The 21,437-nt window shown below is 43.2% G+C and overlaps 1 protein-coding gene across 1 annotated transcript in view; it reads right to left on the bottom strand.

The window, feature by feature from the left end:
• Window positions 1–1,327: 1,327 nt before the first annotated feature.
• LOC119163078 (uncharacterized) overlaps window positions 1,328–21,437 on the bottom strand; it is a 224,752-nt gene continuing 204,642 nt past the window's right edge. The window contains exons 28-32 of the mRNA XM_037415012.2: window positions 14,762–14,859; window positions 13,201–13,249; window positions 10,815–10,921; window positions 10,033–10,309; window positions 1,328–1,648 (exon numbers count right to left, since the gene is read on the bottom strand). Of these exons, the coding sequence (XP_037270909.2) occupies window positions 1,346–1,648; window positions 10,033–10,309; window positions 10,815–10,921; window positions 13,201–13,249; window positions 14,762–14,859 (834 nt within the window). The 3' untranslated portion in view covers window positions 1,328–1,345. The remainder of the gene's footprint in view (window positions 1,649–10,032; window positions 10,310–10,814; window positions 10,922–13,200; window positions 13,250–14,761; window positions 14,860–21,437) is intronic.

Below are 21,437 nucleotides of genomic sequence, written 5' to 3'. Positions count from 1 at the left end.
GCAGCAAGGCAGAGAGTTTTTGAGCAATTGTTGCTTGTAACTTCATGGTTTTAATGTTGACACGTTAACACGCACATTGCAACTTTCCTGCTGACTAGTGTTGACAAATGTCACAAGACATTTATGTTTAGCAGAGAGCCACTGTGATGACCTTTTGAGTGCAAACAGAGCTGCTTTCTCTCATACTGTACTAGGTACTGAGGCCATGCACAGAGGTGCTCACCTGGGAGAGAGCCTAGCCTTCTGGCACCAATAATATGACTGCTAAGCACCTTCAGTGGTTCACAGAAACCCGTTGCAAGATAGATTTGCCCACAAATCCCGATGAATTCATCTTACAAATGGAGCAACACACGAGATTTGGGCTCATTGTTAAGTTTCAGCAAAAAAGTTACTTGTATGATGACCTCCTTACCATAAATTAAACTCGAAGCCCCACAAAAGCCTTAACCTTGTTCACTGGTCTCCTTAAAGAATGTCAAAAAAAGTTATGGGAAAGAGTGTTTTTTCTCTCGTCTCATCGAAAACCACCCACGCTATTTAAGAACATCACAGTCAAAAAGTTATTGCATGCTCGTGCAAAGCATTTGCAATGAACACTGGCTGTCATAAACACATGGCTTCACCAGAAGCTGATTAAGTAAGCACCACTGACACACTGCTCAGAGAAATTAGCACTGCATTAATGTGGCAGCATGCAGCATCTTTTATGCATTCATTATTGAAGCAATATCCACGATTCTTTTGCTTTGTTCTGCCCCATGAGCACGGGAAGTACGAATTAAGTGCCATCAAGACAGCCAGACTTCTCTCCTGTTCACATGAAGCTCAAATAAGAAGTGATGCACTTTACTATCAAAGGAACACAACCTCCACCACAAAATCGTCAGATGTGGTGAACTTGGGGAGTTCTGCGTTTTTTGTTGGTCAATGACAAATGCATTTGAATGCTACTGCTTGCACTAATGGCGATGCAAACAATGTTTTTCTCTGGTTTTTATTAGATTATAAAAAACGTGGAATGTCAAGTGGCCCACAATGGTCAACTGAGTTATTCATCAGGCTAAACCAACTGTTTAAATGAGGGGAACCGTTTTTTTTTTTTTTTTGCCTACAGCACTTTTTGACACTAAGTGATGCAAACAGTCTCGCTGCGTTCCTTAGGAGATAGACAAGGATTCTCAGTTATTGGTAGGGTTCAACAAAATGAAGAGACACCTCGAATTCAGTACACACTTATTCTGACAATATAATAGGAAGACAACACGTCGCCAAATTCCTGGAAAGTATGGTGCACACATTGTCCCAAAGGTGCAGCAACGCCCTGTCAGAATTTCTTGTCAATTCACCAGTTGGCACGTATCTCGTTGACGACGCATCGAGGACATGCAAATGGAATCACCCCAGGCATGGCATAGCCGCGAGTGAGCAGCTTGGCCGTCAGAGGCAGGGGTCGCTGCAGTCGCCTCAGTAGGGAGTCTTCCAGCTCCGGCATGGCTGTCTCGTGGAACGCCGTTGCCGTCGTGTTGTGGCCACACGAGAAGACCAGGGCATTGCCAGCCAACTTATCGGTCGGGGAGGTGCCAGCCTTCGCGGACTGTTCGGCAAGCAGCGTCTGTGTGAGCCGCTCCACTTCGGGGGCCGAGAGCTGCATGCACAAATTAAAAGAATGAATACCGCCTCTTCTATACATGCACTGAATAATGTATTTACTTGATTGTATGTCATCTCGGACATAGATTGAGACCCTTACATTGCACATCAAAAAGAAAATGTGAACTCATTCCATAATAAATATTTATTAACGTAGTTGCTGGACTGACTACACTTACGTCCTCACTAGTCATTACGAAGCAAGCTCCATTCAAGAACTGCAATGGCCCTGCTGGTCTTGAAATGTATCCCTGGTATTCCTCTTTCAAAAGTGAACCTATGGGCTTGGCATTTGACCATTTTGCATGCCACTGGTAAAGACCAACTGTGTATTTTGACCAAATATGCTACATGATGTAAGCTCTAGAAAAACTCCCAACTTCATCACACGAGAACATTGGCACTTGGCATCAGGCAAAGATTTGGTCACACTGCAATCACCACTGCTGCACCACCCATTGAGAAACTCCAAATGCCCATTCCTCCAAACGGGTGTTAGTTTCTCTGGCATGAATAATGAGAGCACTCATGAACATAACTGCGAAGGTTTTCCGGCCTCAACAGTCATTCCAGTAGCCCGTGGCCCAGCCTGGTCACCTGTCTGGTGGCGTCAGTGAATCTACCTGAGCCTGCATGGCCAATGCTTGCTTCCATAAAAGGGACCCATAACAAAAGTTTGGCACTTGGCTGCAGCACACGCATGAAGAGAGCGGAAGGTGAGAAAGTGGAGGGTATTGCAAGGAGCAGAGGAAGAAAGAGGATTTTCTTTCTTGCCAGCTGACTTCCCCAACATGAATACCGCACATATATCGAGCCTAGACACCACAATGCAGCCATAAAAAAGAAACACATCACAAAGATAAGTGTCTCTATCAACTATTGGAGCTGTCTAAAATAATCCATGCTGAGTAGGCACGCTCGAGAAATTCCAGAGATCCCATGGTGGATGAACCAAGCCGTCAAGAAAGAGGTGAACAAAAGAACCGGGCATAGTGTGCATGGACTGAGAATCAAAAGGTTGCATCGCCAATTGATGCACTGGGGACGAGAGCCACGAGCGTTCCAGTCTGCTACCGACGACGTGGGTGTCCCGAGGTGTGACCGGCGTTCGAGCAAGGCTTCTCGGGGATGCACCTACCACGCCTGGCAAGTATGAACATCCCTGAGGCAAGCCCCCTTTTGCAGCAGGCCATTGAAGGCGATCTCCGGAGTGCAACGTCATCAATGGGACACTACTCCAGGTCAGGAAGCTGACAACTACGTTAGGCCTAACGGGCCTAACAGTCAGGAAAGCGGACTGTCTGCTTGTGTACAGGTAAGAGTTGGCTCACCACACTTCAGAGAAGATGCCAGGTAAGGAAGGGCGTTGGGAACCAAGGTGAAATATTGGACGAGTTTAGCAGCAGAGGAGACTTCGGCGTTGAGCCAAGTCAGCAGTGCAAAGCAAGGTCGGCCCAATTGATAAGCTGTGTTAAGACAAGAGTTGCTGAACTATCGAAAGATTAAGCCAATTCAGATATTGGGAATGTTAAAGACGATAGTTTTTCATGGTATATATGAATGCAAAAATTTCAGCCTATCTGTCTGTCACACAATTCAGCCACCCGGCCGAAATTTAAGCACTTGCTGAATGCCCAACCATCTTGAACTAGTAGCTACATTCATAGTCGTGAACATAGCCAATCAAAAAGAATATATTACATCAGAATTGCAACACCAATATGTAAGTATTAGGCGGTGGGGTCTTTAACTAGAAAATACAGAGATATGTAATACTAAAACCCTTGTGTTTCTTATGCTTCACCAGAAAAGCGATGCTATGCATGAAGGAAGGCCGGCGGAACACTATCATCTTTTGATGACATTTGCAGCGAAGCACACAGACACGCAGCCATTGTTTTATTCCTAGTGTTAGTGTGCGGTGACAATATATTTTGTATATTTATAGATTTACTAGAGTGTATTTTTTTATAAATGTTTTGTTCCTTGTTTCAAGCCTTGTCTAAGTTCATTGCCTGAAACCATCCAAATCCATAAAAACCTTGGTGCTGCCCAGTTCAGAACTCTACAGACAAGTTCGTACCAGCGAGAGAGCCGCGGAGGCTGCACGAAAACAACAGCTTCCAGTGGCCCCATTCAAACATATATGCCTTCTTGTCTGCACAAATTTAAAAAATGCACACATCTCTATGAATTGAATGATGATTAGTGGTCCACATTGAAGTCGCCGACTAGTATAAAAGATGGACAGATGTATGGACGAACGGACAGGTGGACAGACAGATAGACAGACCCATAGACAGATGAACAGATGCATGGATATACAAACGAATGGACGGACGAATGCATGCACAGACAGATCGAGAGATGCACAAGAACGGCACAGGTGATCTTGTATTGTGCTGTCATATACTTGATTGATGTACACATAAAGTGAGTTTTTTATCCAGATGCTTTCGTTTTTCATTGTGCAAGTGTTCAGTTTCCGTTTCTATTTTATGGAGCGGGACAAATACGGGCAACAACAAGGCTCGGCCCTTGGGAGCTTTGTTATTCCAAGCCAATCAACAGAGGTGGCTGGAAAAGCCTGCTGGAAACGCCTTGTTATTGGGCTAAGCTTTGCTGCAGTGCAGGGGCCACATAGCGTCTCTGCAGCTACTGTAACAGCACTCAATCATTAATTATAACTTGCGATGCAAAGTTATTAATAACCACTACCACTAATTGAAGTATTCTGTAACAATCCTGCCAAATATGCTATGACCAGTAGAACAAGGCTGTCCCATACCGCTGAGCGAAATCGAAACAATCATCACATTGTGACACAACCCCCCCCCCCCCCCCCTCGTGGTGTTTGGATATTGCGGACCTTGGATAAAATGGGCTCATTTTGCTGGATTATCAAGGTCCGCTGTAATGAGAGTAGAATGTTCTGGGGAATAGGAAAGGCAACGGCCACTGTGAGAACACCCCAAAGCAATGGAAGGTTCAAGCTAGTGACACCGTGCTCGTAAATCTACGAGAGGTACAAACGCTTGGTTTCAGTGCGGGTATCTCTCTTTTAAGTTTGAACATACATGTCATGCCTGTGACTGCCTCTGGTTTAACTCATACCTCTCTGCTCTGAAAATCAACCTAGAAACAACCTAGTTGAAGCCTAGAAGCAACCAGATCAGACTTCTGAATCGCCCTGTTCCACTGTTTCAAGCTTCACACAACTTGGTGTGTCCCCTTTTTATCATCATCATCAGCCTGACTACGCCTACAGAAGGGCAAAGACCTCTCCCATGTGTTGCCAATCAACCCGGTCCTGCGCTTGCTCTGGCCGTGTTAGACCTGACGACTTCCGAAGCTTATCTGTGCATGCCTTCTCTTGGAAGCTAGTCCGTTCTTCTTAACCAGAGGTTGTCTTGCCTTAGTGCTACATGCCTGAACCTGGTAAAGGTCAACTGGATTAAGTCAGAAATTTGTGAGGTCATTCATTTTGAGTTATAAATGAGACGTGGTCATAGTTGCTTAAGACACATTAGAATGATGTGGTTAGGTCACTTTACTGACGTAAAGCTGTACTAATAATAGTTGTGTACTTTGGGTAGCAAATCGAGTGCAACCTGGTTAAGCTCCCTGCCTTTCCTTAGGTTTTCTCTCTCTCTCTCTCTTTCTCTCCCTATGAGAGCAGCCTCTAATTCTTTAATATGTAAGGTTCTTATTTTGTTCGCATGTGAATTTTCTGTGCTCTTGCAAGTTTCTAGCTGTCCATTTCTCTGAAACCAATGTATTGAAACTTTATTTTTTTGCTGTGCTCATGCCGAAGCTTATGCACTGTCACGAACTGCGGAGAAACAGGGGCCTTTATGAGGTCGCCCTTAGACTCTGCCCTTGCAGTGAGCTCTGTATTCTGTTTACTGTAAATAAGCTGCTGCCACTATAACTACAACAACTACTGCTATTACTACTATTAATGGTAAACTAAGGCATATCCTGAGAGCCTGGGCTGAAACCATTATTGCCATTGTGCAGGACTACCTGGTATTAATGCATACCACCATTGAAACGATACGTACTTACCTCAGGCAATATGCTAGAAACGGTTCTCACCACTTGGCGAGCCTCACTACTGAAAGGCCCTGTATGCGATTGTATATTCGCATCGTGCATCGTTTACGTCAGGTTATACGCCCACGAAGAAGTCGGTGTATCTTCCATCGTGCCTGACGCTTCCACAAATACGTCTTTCAATTCCAGGACTGCACAAAAATCAAATTTACCTTCGCCAGCACTAAAACAATAGAGCCTGCTACTCTTGCACGAAACTTACAGTAACCCCGTGCGCATCTACACCGATGGTTCGACCACAGTGTCTAGTATCGACCACAGTGGCGATACCAGCTCCAGGCATAACCCTGCGAATCAAGGCGTCATGTGTCACTACGTCTAAGGGCGGTAAAACTTGTGCCTCTATGCAGTGCCCTGAAGTACATGCCATACCAGAGGCTGAGCGAATGGGCTGTGTTTTCCAACTCGAAAGCAGCCTTACAGTGCATGCAGTCAGTTCTCTTACGAGGTTGACACGAACAGCTCACTTTTGAGATTGTCATGCTTCATCACCACGTCAAAGAAACAGGCCACGAGGTCAATTTTCAGTGGCTACCTGGTCATTGTGGGATCAGTGGCAATGATTCAGCTGACTACATGGCTTGCACATCCCACCAAGAAGAGCACACCCTTCCGATTTCTCTGTCCGGGACAGATGCTGCAAAGTATCTTCGTCACCTGGCACATAGTCTATGTCTGCTGGAATGGAACACCTCAAGCATAAGACTCCACCAAATAAACCCTACAATGGAATTTAGACCTCCATCTGTACATCGTTGAGGTGAATTTTCGCTTCTTGGTCGGCTTTAACTGGGGGTTGCTTTAACGAAAGCATATGCAAATCTAATTGGAGTGATTGATAGTGCAGCATCGGTATCGTATGAATGTCTGCATTGATGTCATATCGTTCCAGTACGCGCACTTGTGCTACCCCACCGACTTAGATCATTCAAGATTCGTTCCTTATTTAGGACCTGTTCTCACCCACTTTGTACTCGGCTCAGCATGCCCTCCCCACGTGTTTGAAAGCGTAAAACGGCTTTTACACAAAATATATAGAGAATTATCGAAGTCGGCGGGGCCACGTAAGTCTGCAAGCGCCACAATGCGATGCTTTGACCTCAGCAGGTGCAGACCACTCTCCCAAGTTTTTCCAGGCATGAGTTCCACGTTTCGTGGACCTTTCAAGCAAGCTACCCGATCTGCCTTCTTCACAAGTGTTTTCGTTCAAGGTTGCTATTTCGCCGTATGCTCCCCTACTCATGCATCGCTCTATTGCAATTCCTTCACATGCCTCTCGCAAATCTGCCCTTCTCTCTTTATCGCAACTCCACCTGTCTCTATCACTCCTCAACATCAGCCGCCAACTACACTGGCTTCAATTCAGAAGTTTCGTTTTCTGACCGGAAATGGGCCCAGTGCAGTTCCCTGTGTTTTGGCTTCTACGTCACACATGCGCATCTTACTCACTGTTGGTGTGTGTGTGTGGTCAGAATGGTGGACAGGTTGCCTTCTGCGCTTTTTTCTGCTGCTCAACAAAATGTTAAAGTGTGACCACTTGGCTTTTGTGTAATCCGCGCATTCAAGACTTACAATAAATGCCACGTTGTGGAGCGATTGTCTCATATCAGTTGACCTCTCGGCAGCTAACGTGCCGCTTCTGGTGCGCCTGTATTCAGCTGTGGAGATGGTGAAGGCTTTGTGGGCAGCAGTGACAGCTATATGTGTGCGAAACTGTTTTCGCGAGGCTGACCTCATTGACGTCGAACCTAAAGCCGAGCCTGATGCTTCCCAACAGGACCAGTTCGGCGGCGATTTGTGGCAGCGCGTTGTCGACTCTGACATGGGAGGGTGTATGGGAGATCTGTTGCGCTGATTTCATTACGGCCAATAATGATGCCGACACTTTATAACCAAGCATGGTTGAGGGCATTGTGAATGAAGTGCACGGCAAGAGAAATTTGGAGTAACCAAATTGCGAGGACGGCGAAACTTCAGAGCCAGTGCCCACAAGCATGCTTGTAGCAAGTGGCTACATTAATTGCCTCAGGCAGCCTATGCCACCGGCCTCGCCGAAGAGTACACTTCCCCTTTGAATAAACTCGAGACCATCCTTCTCGCTTCTACTCTTGGAAACACGTGCATCACGAATTTCTTTGAGCAAAAAAATTGTGTTTTCACCTCTAACTTTCTTTAAAGCTATGTTTCATTAACTACGAACTTCGGGATACAGTGAACAGATGCCGGGTCACGCCCAGGTTCGTTATAAGCGGGCTCGACTGTACTCCCCTTTTTCATTCACCATCGTAGGGTAGCAAACCGGGCATGGGTATGGTTAACCTCCTGGCCTTCTCTCTTACTGTTCTTCTTCCTCTATACTATAAATAGAATATGTTACCTGAGTTCACCACCAGATGTTCTTTGCTAATGTTACTTGAAGAAAGTGCAAAATAGCTTTTCCATGCATAATTTAGCGGCTATATGTAGCTGTTATTCTGCATATATGCTTTCAACTATCTCACGATGCTGCCTACGCTTGTCCTTTGCTTCTGAACACAATACATTATACAGTATAGACGGCTTATAACGTATGTTGTTGGAGTCACGAATATCTGTGCTATAAGAGGTACCCCACTATACCCAAAACAACTTTTTTTCAAGGGCCGCAACTGCGCAGAACATGTTGAGCAATAGCCACGCGTGTCCAGGAATCGAAGCATGCAATGCATGGTGCTTACAACCTTTTAAATTTTGGAATGTTATAAAAAATAGAGTTGACATCCAAAGACACGCGTTGCCACCAAAATCAACGCTAAAAGAGGTGGAGGGGGTCTAACAAAAGAAAGTACCGTCACGGAAATTCACCGACTGCTTCTGAGACCATCTTGATTATGAGCATTACAGAGAAGCTATAATGAACCATGTCCGGAGAAGACGCCAATCGTTCGATTCTATGGGCAAGCACCTGATTTCAAGACGTCACAATCGAATCGCGAACCACCATTTGAGCACTACACATACCTTCCTCGTTTTCATTAACAATTTGTATCACTTTCCATCAAGTACAGCCACGGCAGAGAGTTTCGTTGGTTCCACATAAAACTGCAACTTAGCTCTCGATCGACTGCGCAACCAATGCTGGTTAGGCCTAACTTGCCGTTCGGTATGTTGTCGCGGGAAGTTTGTCCAGGACATAAGGGTCCAGTGTCGAAAATACCGCAATCAAGCACTTAACCAAGAACAGCGCGCGTGATACCAAGTTCGCGTTCGCGGCTGGGAGATCAATGACAATGAAAACCTACCAAGCTAGATTACGCACTGGTCGCAAAGGCGAAAGCTCACGTCATAAAGACGTAAAATGTTTTAAATTTACAGACAATATAGCAAACACGATATCTGTAGCAAGCATGACAACGACTACATTTTTTCTAACAGGAAACTGTTAAGTGCTGTTGATAAGCACAGCATCACACACGCCATGTTGCACCGAGTGCGTACAGGGCCATGCTAGCAACACTATTCCGTTGGCACTGGTTCAAAGACTTATCCGTTGCCGATACTTGGCTAGCCCACGCAGCATGTCGCAGTCTTTTTTTTTTTTCTTCCCTCCACCTTTCGTCGTTCACTCCGCGTCCCCTTCTCCGTAACGACCTCATCGCTCACTCTCCAGTGGCAGACTCAGTGCACCTCCTTTCAGATGTGCACTCGCTATTGTGATTGTAACAAAGATTTTCCCACAATCGCATTATAACCGGTCCCTTTTCTTGAGCGATTGCACAATAAGCGGTATGCATATACATGGGGTTCTATGGGAGGGTGAACGGGAGCCGAAAAAGACCACATTGTAACCGTTCGGTTAATAAGTGGTCTATACTGTACCCTGCTCACTGTTCGTATTTTTTAGTATCCTCTTGGCATATCTTTTTTATATATATTTGCTGTTGTTTCTAATCAACCCTGCAAAGTATCACTATAATTTTACAGCAAATTTTACCCAGAACTATTTGTACCTTCCACCCTGTAACAGCCCTCTTGAGGGTTAGAAGTATTAACAAATGACTTAATTAAATAAATGCTTGGGCTAGTCAGTGATTTAGAACTGACACGCTTGCACAGCAAAAAACAAAATAAAAACAAAAAACAAGGACACAAGAAAGGACACAACAGTGCCCCCGTTGTGTTGTTTTCTATGCCCTTGTTTTTTGTGCTTTGAAAACACATCTATACTACAACTAACAGCTGGATTGCTGGAAAACCGTAGCGATGGAGTGTGTGTGCACTAACCCTGAGTGCTGCCTTGCGCCGGATGCCGTGTCCGAGGCTGCGTACCAGCTGCTCCCAGAGGCGCTGTGGTGGCACGGCAGGCTCCCATCCAGCACTCTCGTCCACCAGTCGGATCTGAGCAGACAGAGCGGCCGTGCCGGACTTCTCGAGCAGCACCCCAATCAGCTCCCCGTGGGGTTGGCCAGAGGTCACCCGGTCGCGCATGGCGGCCGCCAGCGACAGGCAGAGTCCGGTCGACAGGCGCGACACAAACTGGGACACCACCTCCCGCTCGTTGCTGCAGTGCAAGCGAAACATTGTGCTATCGTCAATTGTGGCATGCAAAGGCACGCATGTGTTCATACAGCAGAACCCTCAGGAAACCGAGAAAGACAATGTGTCCTCTGAGAAAACTCTTGAACAGGCGTGTCGCTGTAGCCAGTGTTTCAACAAGCAGTCTTGTCTTCCACAAGTCTGAGTTAGAGCCTTGAGGAAGACAACACCACCTGTGTTGGCTCCAGTGACTTCCTGTGTTCAAGAAGTCTTTATTGCTTTAAGCTTCCACCATTGCCTGAACCTCAGCATTATTTTGACATCCAGGAAAACATGACCCTCAGTAACACTCAAGGTTACACAACAGATAAGCAACCATACTTTCGGGTGATCAGTTTCAAGGACTGTTGAACACCCGAGAATTGCTGAAAGGCTGAATGCTTTGGTGTCAGCACATTTTAGTCATAGGCACCATGGAACCACCAAGAGGGGTGGCAGTCATGCGTTGTTCCAGTGAAGCTCTCACACACCTGAACAAAACCAGGCCAAGAGAGTAGCCAATGTCCGGAAGGTTGGCCTGAAAAAGTTGCTCTAGTGGTGTCACGGGGAGTTCCTCCTCTTGCCAGAAGCTCACCATCTGAAAAGAGGAAGTGTGAAGCACATCATTTCGGCACGTCGGCATTCATTTCAGGTCTTGCAATGTGCAAGCACAAATGACGTCAAGTTGTACAATTTGCGCATTTCTCTGTCAACCAATTTGCATCAGTGCTGCCGAATACAACCGACCAATGAGATTTCTCTTAAGCATCACTGTGAGACACAAATGTGCCTCAAAGTATATCTCTCTCAAAGTGGTGGAATGGACCAGTATAATCAGTACAATGTACACTACTTGATATCTCAGAACAAGCAATATGTGTATAATGAAAACATTATTTAGTCAAATAGCCTCCTATTTGATCCATTTTTCTAATAGAATAATTCACAAGAACAAATAATCTTCAAATACTTTACAAATATTTTGAAAGATAAATTGCATCAAAATGATTGATTAATTGATTGATTTGTGGGGTTTAACGTCCCAAAACCACCATATGATTATGAGAGACGCCGTAGTGGAAGGCTCCGGAAATTTTGACCACCTGGGGCACCTAAATCTGAGCACACGGGCCTACAATATTTCTGCCTTCATCGAAAATGCAGCTGCCGCACAAATTGCATCAAAATAAGCACCAAAGGGGGGAAAATGTGGAAATTTTATTATCCCCGAGGGGATTAAAAACTGAGAGAACACATGATGCGATATGTTAGGAAACTCAAAACACCAGACTTTACAAGCTGCACAATGATCATCTACACTGATCTCCTGCAAAAAATTGACTTATTTGTTCTAAAGATCTATTTATTCCTTTGTGCTACTGTTATGAATAATTCATAGTAAAAAAATTGCTCAACTCAGCTGCTCGGAAAGTACTGAAAAATATTCCACATCCAATTATTAGGTCCAATTGGCTTTTGTTACCACTTTACTTGTATTCAAAACAGTCTTAAAAATTACTGTTTATACACTACTCCATTATCAAGCCACTGAATTGAATACTTAATGTAAAGCTACAGTGATTTATTTTTTCTACTGAATGAACATATTGTACAATGCTATGTACAATGATGGTTAATGACATTATTTCCTTGCAATGTCTTAAACATTTTGATATAAGAGGTGGAAAATAAAGTGCCGGGTACGGCTGGTTGGTACAGTGAAATTCACTTATAACCATATGCAAGTGCCAACGAAATCTAATAGTTGCTACCGATGAACAGGACGAAAAGCCTGAGCTCGATTGTGCGAGAGCAGGCTTTTCATCCTCTTCCGTATGGCAAGGCTGACAACGGTGACACAGGTTTTCACACAATAAGAGAGCAGGCTTTTTGTCCTCTTCGGAAGGCGCATACGCGCTGGTGCATGTGCTCCACTACAATTGTTATAAGCGGGTTGGCAGAAGAAAGACAAAAGAGAGATCAAATCTGCATGCGAATAAGGTAGTGCAACTGTTTGTAAAGAAGCCATAGTCTATCAGCTTTGATTGCTTTACCTGAAGCTTGGCACATCTTTCTCAAGAGCATTAAGGTGCTCCAACTAGCACAGCGGGGGGTCCTTTACGAAAACAAAGCGTCAGAGCAACTGTATCATCCAATGGGTCTTCAGTGATGAGAGGACCTGGGTAGGCTGCTCAACCACGTCATTAAAGTTGCCAATCTCACTGATGTCCATGATGCGTATGCGCACAACAATCGCCTGACAGTTCCACAACATTATCTGCATAAAGTGGTCCAGACATGACACACCTTCGTTAATCATGATTACAACTCTGGCAGCTCTTTGTCTACGAGCAATATATAGGCCTCTCCTGGCGTCGTTTTGGAAGTGTGGAACGAAAGCTCCACCTCCTCTCACTTCTTCATAGTAGGCGCAGTCGACCTACTTCCTAAGGGTGTGGACGGGGGCGCATGGCGGCACATGCCCTCAGCACAGAGACTGATTTTCAGTGCCTACTGTCGCCGGATTCAATCGCAATATTCAATATGACGGCAGTGGAGCATTCTATTAAGCGGTTTATCTTACCATAGAAAGCATACAAAAGTTAACAGTGGCATAGTTGTTTATCTTTATACCCGATATATTGTTATAAATGGTATCGTTATAAAGACTTAAATGGACATGGTCACACTACAGCACAAAACACATAACAGATGCTCAGTGTATGATTGTCACCGTTTGTGTTATATCCGTTGTGTGTGTTTAGTGCTGTAGTGAGGCAGAAAATACTAGTAAGCAAATGCGTGTAGTTACCTATTTCAGGTTAATTCTAGGTAGCACTACCCCAGCCGCTCCCAGTGTAGAAACTGTGCACTTACATTTTCAAAGAAGCCAAAGTTGACTTCACTATTCTCCTTGTCAATGAGTCTGCAAAAATAAATTTACGAAATTAAGTGAGTGAATGACAGATAGAGTGAGTGAGTGAGCAAATCAAATCAGATGAGAGTGAATGCACAAGTGATCATATGACAAATTGCACTCATAAGATTAGTAACTTAATCGAGTGAATTCACTGAGTTGGTTATTTGCTCACTGATTCTGCTCACTGGGTACGCCATAAACTGGCATGTACTGCAGCTTTCTAATAATAACTGCCCTCGAGTCAATAATTAAAATGTTAATGAGCTTTTCTTAATTAGTCATGTCATTGTCATTTTAGTTGTGGAATAGTATTTAAGCCTTGACATAAAGTACATGTGCAAAAGTGACAGGAGTTTAACCCTTTGTGCAACAGTGGGACACGTATATCCCACTTTTCCATCTGATGAAAACATGTTATCCCACATCACCCATTGCAATTAGTACAACACTGATTCACTCATATCTTATTTAAGTCTTCGTAGTCTGGAAGAAAATTGTTTTACCACACTTTCGAGGGGTGGATGTAGTGTTACATTGGCACTGAACTTAGGTCGATTTTTTATGATAGTTTCTGGATTTTTCTATTCTGTAGATAGATAGAAACGACCAATCAAAACTCGGGATAATTTATCTTTTTTCTGGTTTTCCAGAGCGGTAGTTTCAGCTTTCAGTTATCACATGTCTTTGTAAATTTGCGCACTAACTCGACCGATAAGTACATCAGAACAATACTGCCCTGCTCATCCCTTAGCGCAATTGCTGATATTGGTGCATGGAAATATATAATACACCTTTTGAAAAATAGGCACAATTTCAACAGGAAAAGCAAAAACAGCCAAATGGACAAAAAAAAATGGTTTGTGCATGTAGTGACGTAAGCTTTACAGGAAAAGACCACAGCACTGCCAAGGCTCACAAGTGGAGAAACTGCAGCTGGTGTTCTCCTGCTGAAGTGAGGTCCAGGCAACTTTTCGTCTTCACAACCGAAGCCGTCTCACCCTAAATACCCGTTGATGCAATCTTGAGGCAGTGCCTTCATGAGACAGTGGGACAGTGTTTTCCCACTCTTTGAAACCGCTCTCATGAGTCAGTGGCACATATAGGTATGCCCCACTTTTTTTGTTTCATTATACTACTCATTTACTTTTGATATAACTTGTTTCATACTATTCTTTATCGTTTATATTGTTATGGAAACTACAAACATGCCATAATCCCCGTAACAATATCAACAGTCAATTTCTATATCACCTTGTCAAATATATAGAACAACCTACAAAACATTAGCTACCATAATGTTTCATATTAAAAAAATCTCTATTGTCTAAAAAAAAGCCACATAGCTTGGTCTATGGACTAGATTGGCAAAGTGATCTGTTATGCAAGCGTGTGCAACCATCGTGGAAGAAGTGATTTGCTGGATTTACAACTAACTTAATCGAAACTACACAGTTTTTGAATACTTTTGGGGAATGCCACTGGCATTGCAGAGGCTTTTGCGCCACAATGCTGTCTCACCCCAGGTAGTAGGTGATGGCCTCCACAGCATTTGTCGTCAGGAACTCGCGGGTTACTTTGGGGTCAAACATCAGAGCCTGGAATTGGTACTGAAGGGCCTGCAAACAGCCATTGTCAACAAACCATGTGAGAGCACACACTGTCCGTAAAACATGGAGCACCTGAAAACTCTTTTAAAAGTTATTTGTCAATTCACAGATGAAACTCGCTGAGTTTATGTATATTTGGGTGCTGATTTCAAATAAACCATGTTCTTCCTAGTGCATTACATAGTTCTCAAATTCCAGGTGCCATTTTCGGACCTGTAGTATGCCTAAACGGAGAGAGTCACAAAGTAATGAAGCTCATTGTAACGACCTAGAATGAGCACAAAATGCAAGAAAACAAGTATGTTCTAGACCCTTTTGAGCAAAAAATGCAGTATGTTAAATATTTGTGACTGAAATCCCAGCTTGGAAAAGACTTGTTTGGGAATGTTTAGCAAATTGTAACTTTTGTTCAAATGGCTTTAGAACATTCATTCTGGTTTTCTTGCATTCATTCAAGGTCATTATGATGTGCTTAGTTATTTTGTGACTCTCTCAGTTCAAGCAAACTATGAATCCCAAAAAAGCACGAGAAATGCTTGATATTTTAAAAACTACACGTTGTACTGCAAAATTAATTGAATTTTTGAAATTTGCACACAAATATACATGCCGTATTTACTAAAGTGTAAAAAGTGCTTTTTCCCGATCTTCGCTACCTGAAGTAGCGAAAATCAGTTTGATACGATCAAACACCCACACTCAATCTGTCTAAAAAGTGCAATGAAGCACACAACTCTTTGATTTTTATTTTATTTTTTTCTTCTAACCTGTCACTTATGACATTAAATCGTGGTTGAATTACAATGAAGCAAATACAGTAAACATGAGTCAGTTTCATCTCAATTGATTAATAATTAAAAAACTTCAGGTCAGCGTGAAAAGTGCAGCAAAGTCACAGCGAAAGCTGGAAGAGCAGCATTTCTAGAACCCATTGCAATTCTCTCGTGGCTACTAATACAAGCAAGCTTGCGAGGTACCTGCTACTCCATCAAGTGATTCGGTGGCTGATGACGACGCACAATTATTGCCGAGGCCTGTGTAATGAATTGGAAGCATTCAACAAACCACTCGTTTTGCAACTCATATTGATTACACAATTTGCATTCTGTATTACCTGGTTGTTATTCCACTGTTATTCCATGCTATATTACGTAAGTTGATGTGGTTCCTTACCGACAAAATGCTTGATTAGAAATTTTGTATGCTGGAATTTCGAGCGCTGACATGGCTCAGTGGTAAAATACTGGGCTGCCACGGCGTCGAACCCTTTTCCATCCTTAATATTTTTTCTAATTATGTTTCTCTTTTTATTATTGTTTTGCACGGGAGTAGTTATGAACACTGGTGGCAGCAGCAGTGACGATGACGGTAGTGGACAACTATGGCCCCTTTGTTGTGATTTCACAACAGTTTTTGGTGTAAAAAAAATTCAAAACCAATGTCCCCCTAGGAAGAAATTTCTTAATTAGGTCACTTCTGCTTGTGGGATCTAGTGTGCTACTTCACACTTGTACAAACCAGCCACTTGGTAATGAGCACATGCGTGACAAAATATGCCCAGGTCAACACAGTAATTAAGATATAAAAGGCTTTCTTTTAATACTGTTATTGTATATTGCCAATTAGTCGACTCTCCAACTTGCAACCCCTTATAGGCAAAAAGAAGCATTGATTCGAAACACAGCCTCATGCTGCGACCACAGCACATGAGTCAACCTTTCAGAAGAGGGAGTCATGTAAAAAAAATCTTTGACTGTGAAACAATGCTTATGACTCATTGTCGCTTGAGGATGTAGCAGTCACAGTCACTGCCATCATGTGAACCCCTGCAGCTGCTCGCTGTTGGAAGGGGTGCTGGTGGTACTGAGATGCCGCCACGTGGAAAGTGTTGGTTGGCAGTCCATATCAGGTATCAACAACCCATTGCACCACTTCACTCAAAGAGCTCAGTTTGCACTCGTTTAGCGAGGTTTCACATATCTTTTGCAACAGTACGTGTTTTTGCTCCAATATCATCGTAGCAAACACTCGGGCTTTTGCTTCTCTGGTCGTGAACTCAATCTCAAACTACCTCCTCAATGACAGGGTATCGTCCAGACTTCGGTTCGCGAAAGGAACGGCGTGTCAAAGTGCAAGCAAAGATCTTGGTCCTTTGTTTTCTGTATTTCATCACGCACTTTGCCAACACATTGAACGTCCGCCCTGCTTCAATGTTGCTTTCCGACTCTGCTTAGAGGATTGCTTGCTGCTTGAAAGCAGCTCTGTACTGTTGCCAGAGCATCTATGCAATCTTGGCGTCCTTTAAGCAGCTTTGCAAATCACGCACACCACTGTTTGTAAGTGAGGCTAAATGCAGAAACGGCAAACAGGCATGATGAGCGCAAAAAGACATGAAGACGCTTGTGCGTGCATGTGGCTAATTATGTGGTTTAGCTCCCCGCAAAGTGTTGCCAGTCTACACAGTGCTTTCAGCTTTTCCGTGGAACGTCCATGGTGCTTCGCAGGAAATCTGAACTTTTCAACTCTCTAGACAGCAAGCGCTGTTAGGGCACGCTGTCCACTAAAGCGAGAAACACATGTCACGTCTTTCGTTAACGATTAACGTCACGTTTTTTGTGAGCGATAAATGCATGCTGCGTTTCTTTGTGAGCCAAATGCACTGTCATACCCACATAAGCCAAATGCACTGTCATACCCACATACCCGCTGGTGTTGTTGCTGTTCTCACCCAACAGACACACCGATGCGGTGGGTTACCATTGAAACCCTAATGTTGAAGGCGACACGTCATGAAAAAATGCTGCATTTCACGAGCTGTTGCTGACACCACCTCCTCTAGCCAATATAGCTACACTGTAGACTCTCAGTAAATGAAAATGTGTTAAACGAAACTACTGCTTAAACGGAACTATTGCCTCTGCAATGCTTGGTTTTGGGCTTGTATTCTACATCCATGTTCACCTCTCTGTAAACGAAATTCCTGTTAAATGAATCATATTTTCCCAATCCCTTCAGGTTCTGTTTACTGAGAGTCTCCTGTACCATAGTTTCACGATCGTCGCGGCTGATTGTAAAAATGTCCAGACATAGCAGTTCTCAAAACTCCATTGCCTCTGTGGCTGATGTTATCAATCTGTTGAATAGCAGAGAATTCGAGGACGAGGGCCATGCGTCAGACCCCTCAAAAAAGTTGATTTCATGATTCCATGTCGACTTTACGATTCCACGTATAGGTCGACCCCCGAACTTTGCAAGGCCATTTTATGAAAAAAAAATACATAAACTAATAATCGGCAATATACAGTAACCTGATGCTGTGTGTAAACGTCTGTAGGCAAAGGTCACAAACACAGACAAATATATGAAGTTCTCTTCCACCTCACAAAATCCCAATTTTGTGGCTCTCAACACCTTTACTGCCACAACAGTAAGCTGTTCCAGCCGACAAAGCCAAATTTTGAATGACTTCCTTTATGCTGATGATCATTTCCTTTACTGGCATACCATCATTTGCTGCCACCACACTCAATGAGAACAAAATATAAATAATGAATCAGTGGCCTGAGCTAGCATCGAACCCAGGCTTCTCTGGAATGGTCTGGTCATTGGCATTATAGTAGTGCTATGATGCTTTTTTTTTTTTTCGTGAGTATTAGGCCTAACCTGTTCCATCCAGATGAGCATGCAAGAGCCACACAATGCCTACAATATCCCCCTTCATTCACTACAATGCCTGCAAGAAATGGGAACACCACTTTCAAATGCCAGCATTCATGCAAAAACCTTGGGAATCAGCCAAGCACCAAATTTCTGTGCAATACAGCAACGTCTTCGGTGCATCCAGCAGTAAACTGCATAGTGCTGCATGAAGATGGACTAAAATTCCACCAGTGGTGACAGGCAATGTTTTTTCTTCACACAACTGTGACACGTCTACTTATTCCAATCTTTACCACCATGTAAGATTCGTTGGCAATGCGATAACGCAGAGTCCTTCACAACAACCATCATCATTGCAATGAAAATATAATTTAATTTACGATTGGTTTAGAGATTTTAATGTCCTATTGCAATACAGCGCATGAGAAACAATGTGGTGGAGTGCTCCGGATAATTTCAACTGCCTGAGGTTTTGTAACGTAAAGTACACTGCACAGTTCACTAGCTATGTGCCTTAGATCAAAATGTTACCACCATGGTTGTTGCCGAACCTGTGTCTTCCGGGCGAGAAGCCGAGCACTGTAGCCACTGGGCCACCATGACTGCATTATGAAAATAATGGGTGAACGGACGCAGAAAAATCGTTCAGTTTTAAACTTTGGCTTTTTTTGTGTCCATACAATGCACCTCAACATCTCACTGATTCTGATTGCACATGATGTAGGCACATGTTTCAAACCCAACTTTTGTGCCCTTCTTTAGAATGGGTTTATCGTATTTACTCACATAATAAACCCACTCACATAATGAACCCACCCCCCACCTTGGTCCTTAAAAAAATTTAAAAAAAACAAACTTTTTTTAAATGCATCTGTTCATTTTATTTCGGTATCATAGCCAGCGGCATGGACGGTCAAAACAACATTAAATCAAGCCATTATATGATAAAATAACAGTGCAATAAAAGTCAGAACATTGTTTCGTAACCATGCTAAATAGTTACGAGCAGCACGAACATGGACGACATCAATCAAAATTTGAAAGTTGCGCCTTTTGTGGCAAAGTGCCATCAGTCGAATGCAGGTGAAACCTCTTTGCTGATAGCACCATGGAAGCACAGCGGCACAAAAACAAAGCAAAAGACAAAGTGCGTGGCCCGCGAAATGGCAGGCTTGCGGAGTGTTTCTACGCTGCGCGCCTGCCATCTCGGACGCCATGCAAAGCGCACCCGCACCCACCTTGCTAACAGCCTGTCATGCATCCACAACGTCTACCGCAACGTTTAAGCGCCACCATCCGACGGCGCACTTTTGTTGTCGGGTTTGTCGTTGTGAACTTAGTTGGGACACCTGCTGTGCAACGCATATTCCGCCGGTATGCCAGCTACATGACTGGTTACAAACAGCATGTGCAGGAGCATAAGAACCGAGCAGCTAGATGGCACTTTGACGCCGATCCGTGCGCTTACGAATTATGGGAGAAAACAAAAAGAGCTTCGTCGCGCATTTCACAAGTCAAAACCAGCAAAGCCATCACGCGGAATTTCCCCAGTTACAACTCCCGTGACTTTTTTTTTTATCCCACGTAATGAACCCCCCCCCCCCCCCTAATTGGTGTCAACTTTTCTGAAAAAAGGTGGGCTCATTACACGAGTAATTACGGTATATACTTGTTTGCAAAAAACAAAGAACACTGTTGGTTGCAGGTGCATGGGCCTGTCCGTTCTCCTTTTTTTTTTCTTTCTTTATTGTCGCCTGTATGGGGCATGTGTAAATATTAAATTTTCGGTTCAAAGTGAATAGTGATTCGGTCAAATAATTTCAACTCAAATTCGAGCAGTCTATATCGCATGGTAGTTTCACACACCCACAAAAAAAAAACATGATAGTTGTGAAGACCCAACTAACCTGCAAAATACTTTGTAAAATTGAAACAAGGTCTGTGCAGATATTCTTGCTTTTGTTTCAAAGGGAACTGGAAGCAAGTTTAAATAGTAGCATGCAAGTGATAACCTGTAAAATACATTACGTTTTGAAATTCACTATACTTAGAGCATATAGGCCACCATAACAAGTTTTTTTCTAAACTTAAAAAAAACAACAACAATGAATCGATGTGAGGGTAATATGTATGTTTACTGAACATTTAAAGTGTGGCTTTGCAACAGTGCGAATTTCTTCTGGACCAATGTATTCACTGTAAAGCAATCCTCCACTACAGTGAAAATGCCTTTGCAAAGGAGCTTACATGTCACTTATTAGGCGTGTGTAAACATTCGAATTCACTTTGAATAAAATTTAAATTATAGAAAATTTTGAATTATTCGACGCGAACGAATAAATGCCTACTAATCCACATGTTACACTCTGTAAAAGTAGTTTCACTGCAGCAAAGGGGTGCTAAGCCATGAAAGCACCTAAACAGGCGTATAACAGTTTGCATGTAATTTTTGTAGGCTTGTGCGAATAGTAAATTTTTCGTTCGAAGCAAATTGGAAGCGAATAATGAAAGGTTCTGGGCTTGATATTGTTAGTACAGTCTCAATACTACACACAAAGCATGTTCAAATGTTCGAGCACTTTGAATAGTCTAACGAGTATTACATTATTCGAATTCGCTTTGACACGAATCTAAGTTAGTTGGAATTTCAAGGTATTCAAAATAAACAAACAAGTATTAAGTGGTAGGCTTGTGCGCATAGTAAATTTTTGGTTCAAAGCGAATTCAAAGCGAACAATGATTTTGGTCGAACAACTTCAAATTGAATTCGAACAATATGTATATCGCATATCAAAACAAAAATGGGTGTGTTTGTCATGACCTAACAAACCTGCTCTATATTTTTTAAAATTGAAAACAAGGCCTGAGCAAATGCCATTTTTTTTAAATATAGGAAGTGGAAACAATTTTGAATAGTAGCAGGGTAT

The sequence above is a fragment of the Rhipicephalus microplus genome, chromosome 9 (assembly GCF_043290135.1).
Source record: "Rhipicephalus microplus isolate Deutch F79 chromosome 9, USDA_Rmic, whole genome shotgun sequence".
NCBI classification, from domain to species: domain Eukaryota; kingdom Metazoa; phylum Arthropoda; class Arachnida; order Ixodida; family Ixodidae; genus Rhipicephalus; species Rhipicephalus microplus.
The sequence above is the reverse complement of the archived record's forward strand: the minus strand, read 5'-3'. Positions and strand labels throughout refer to the sequence as shown.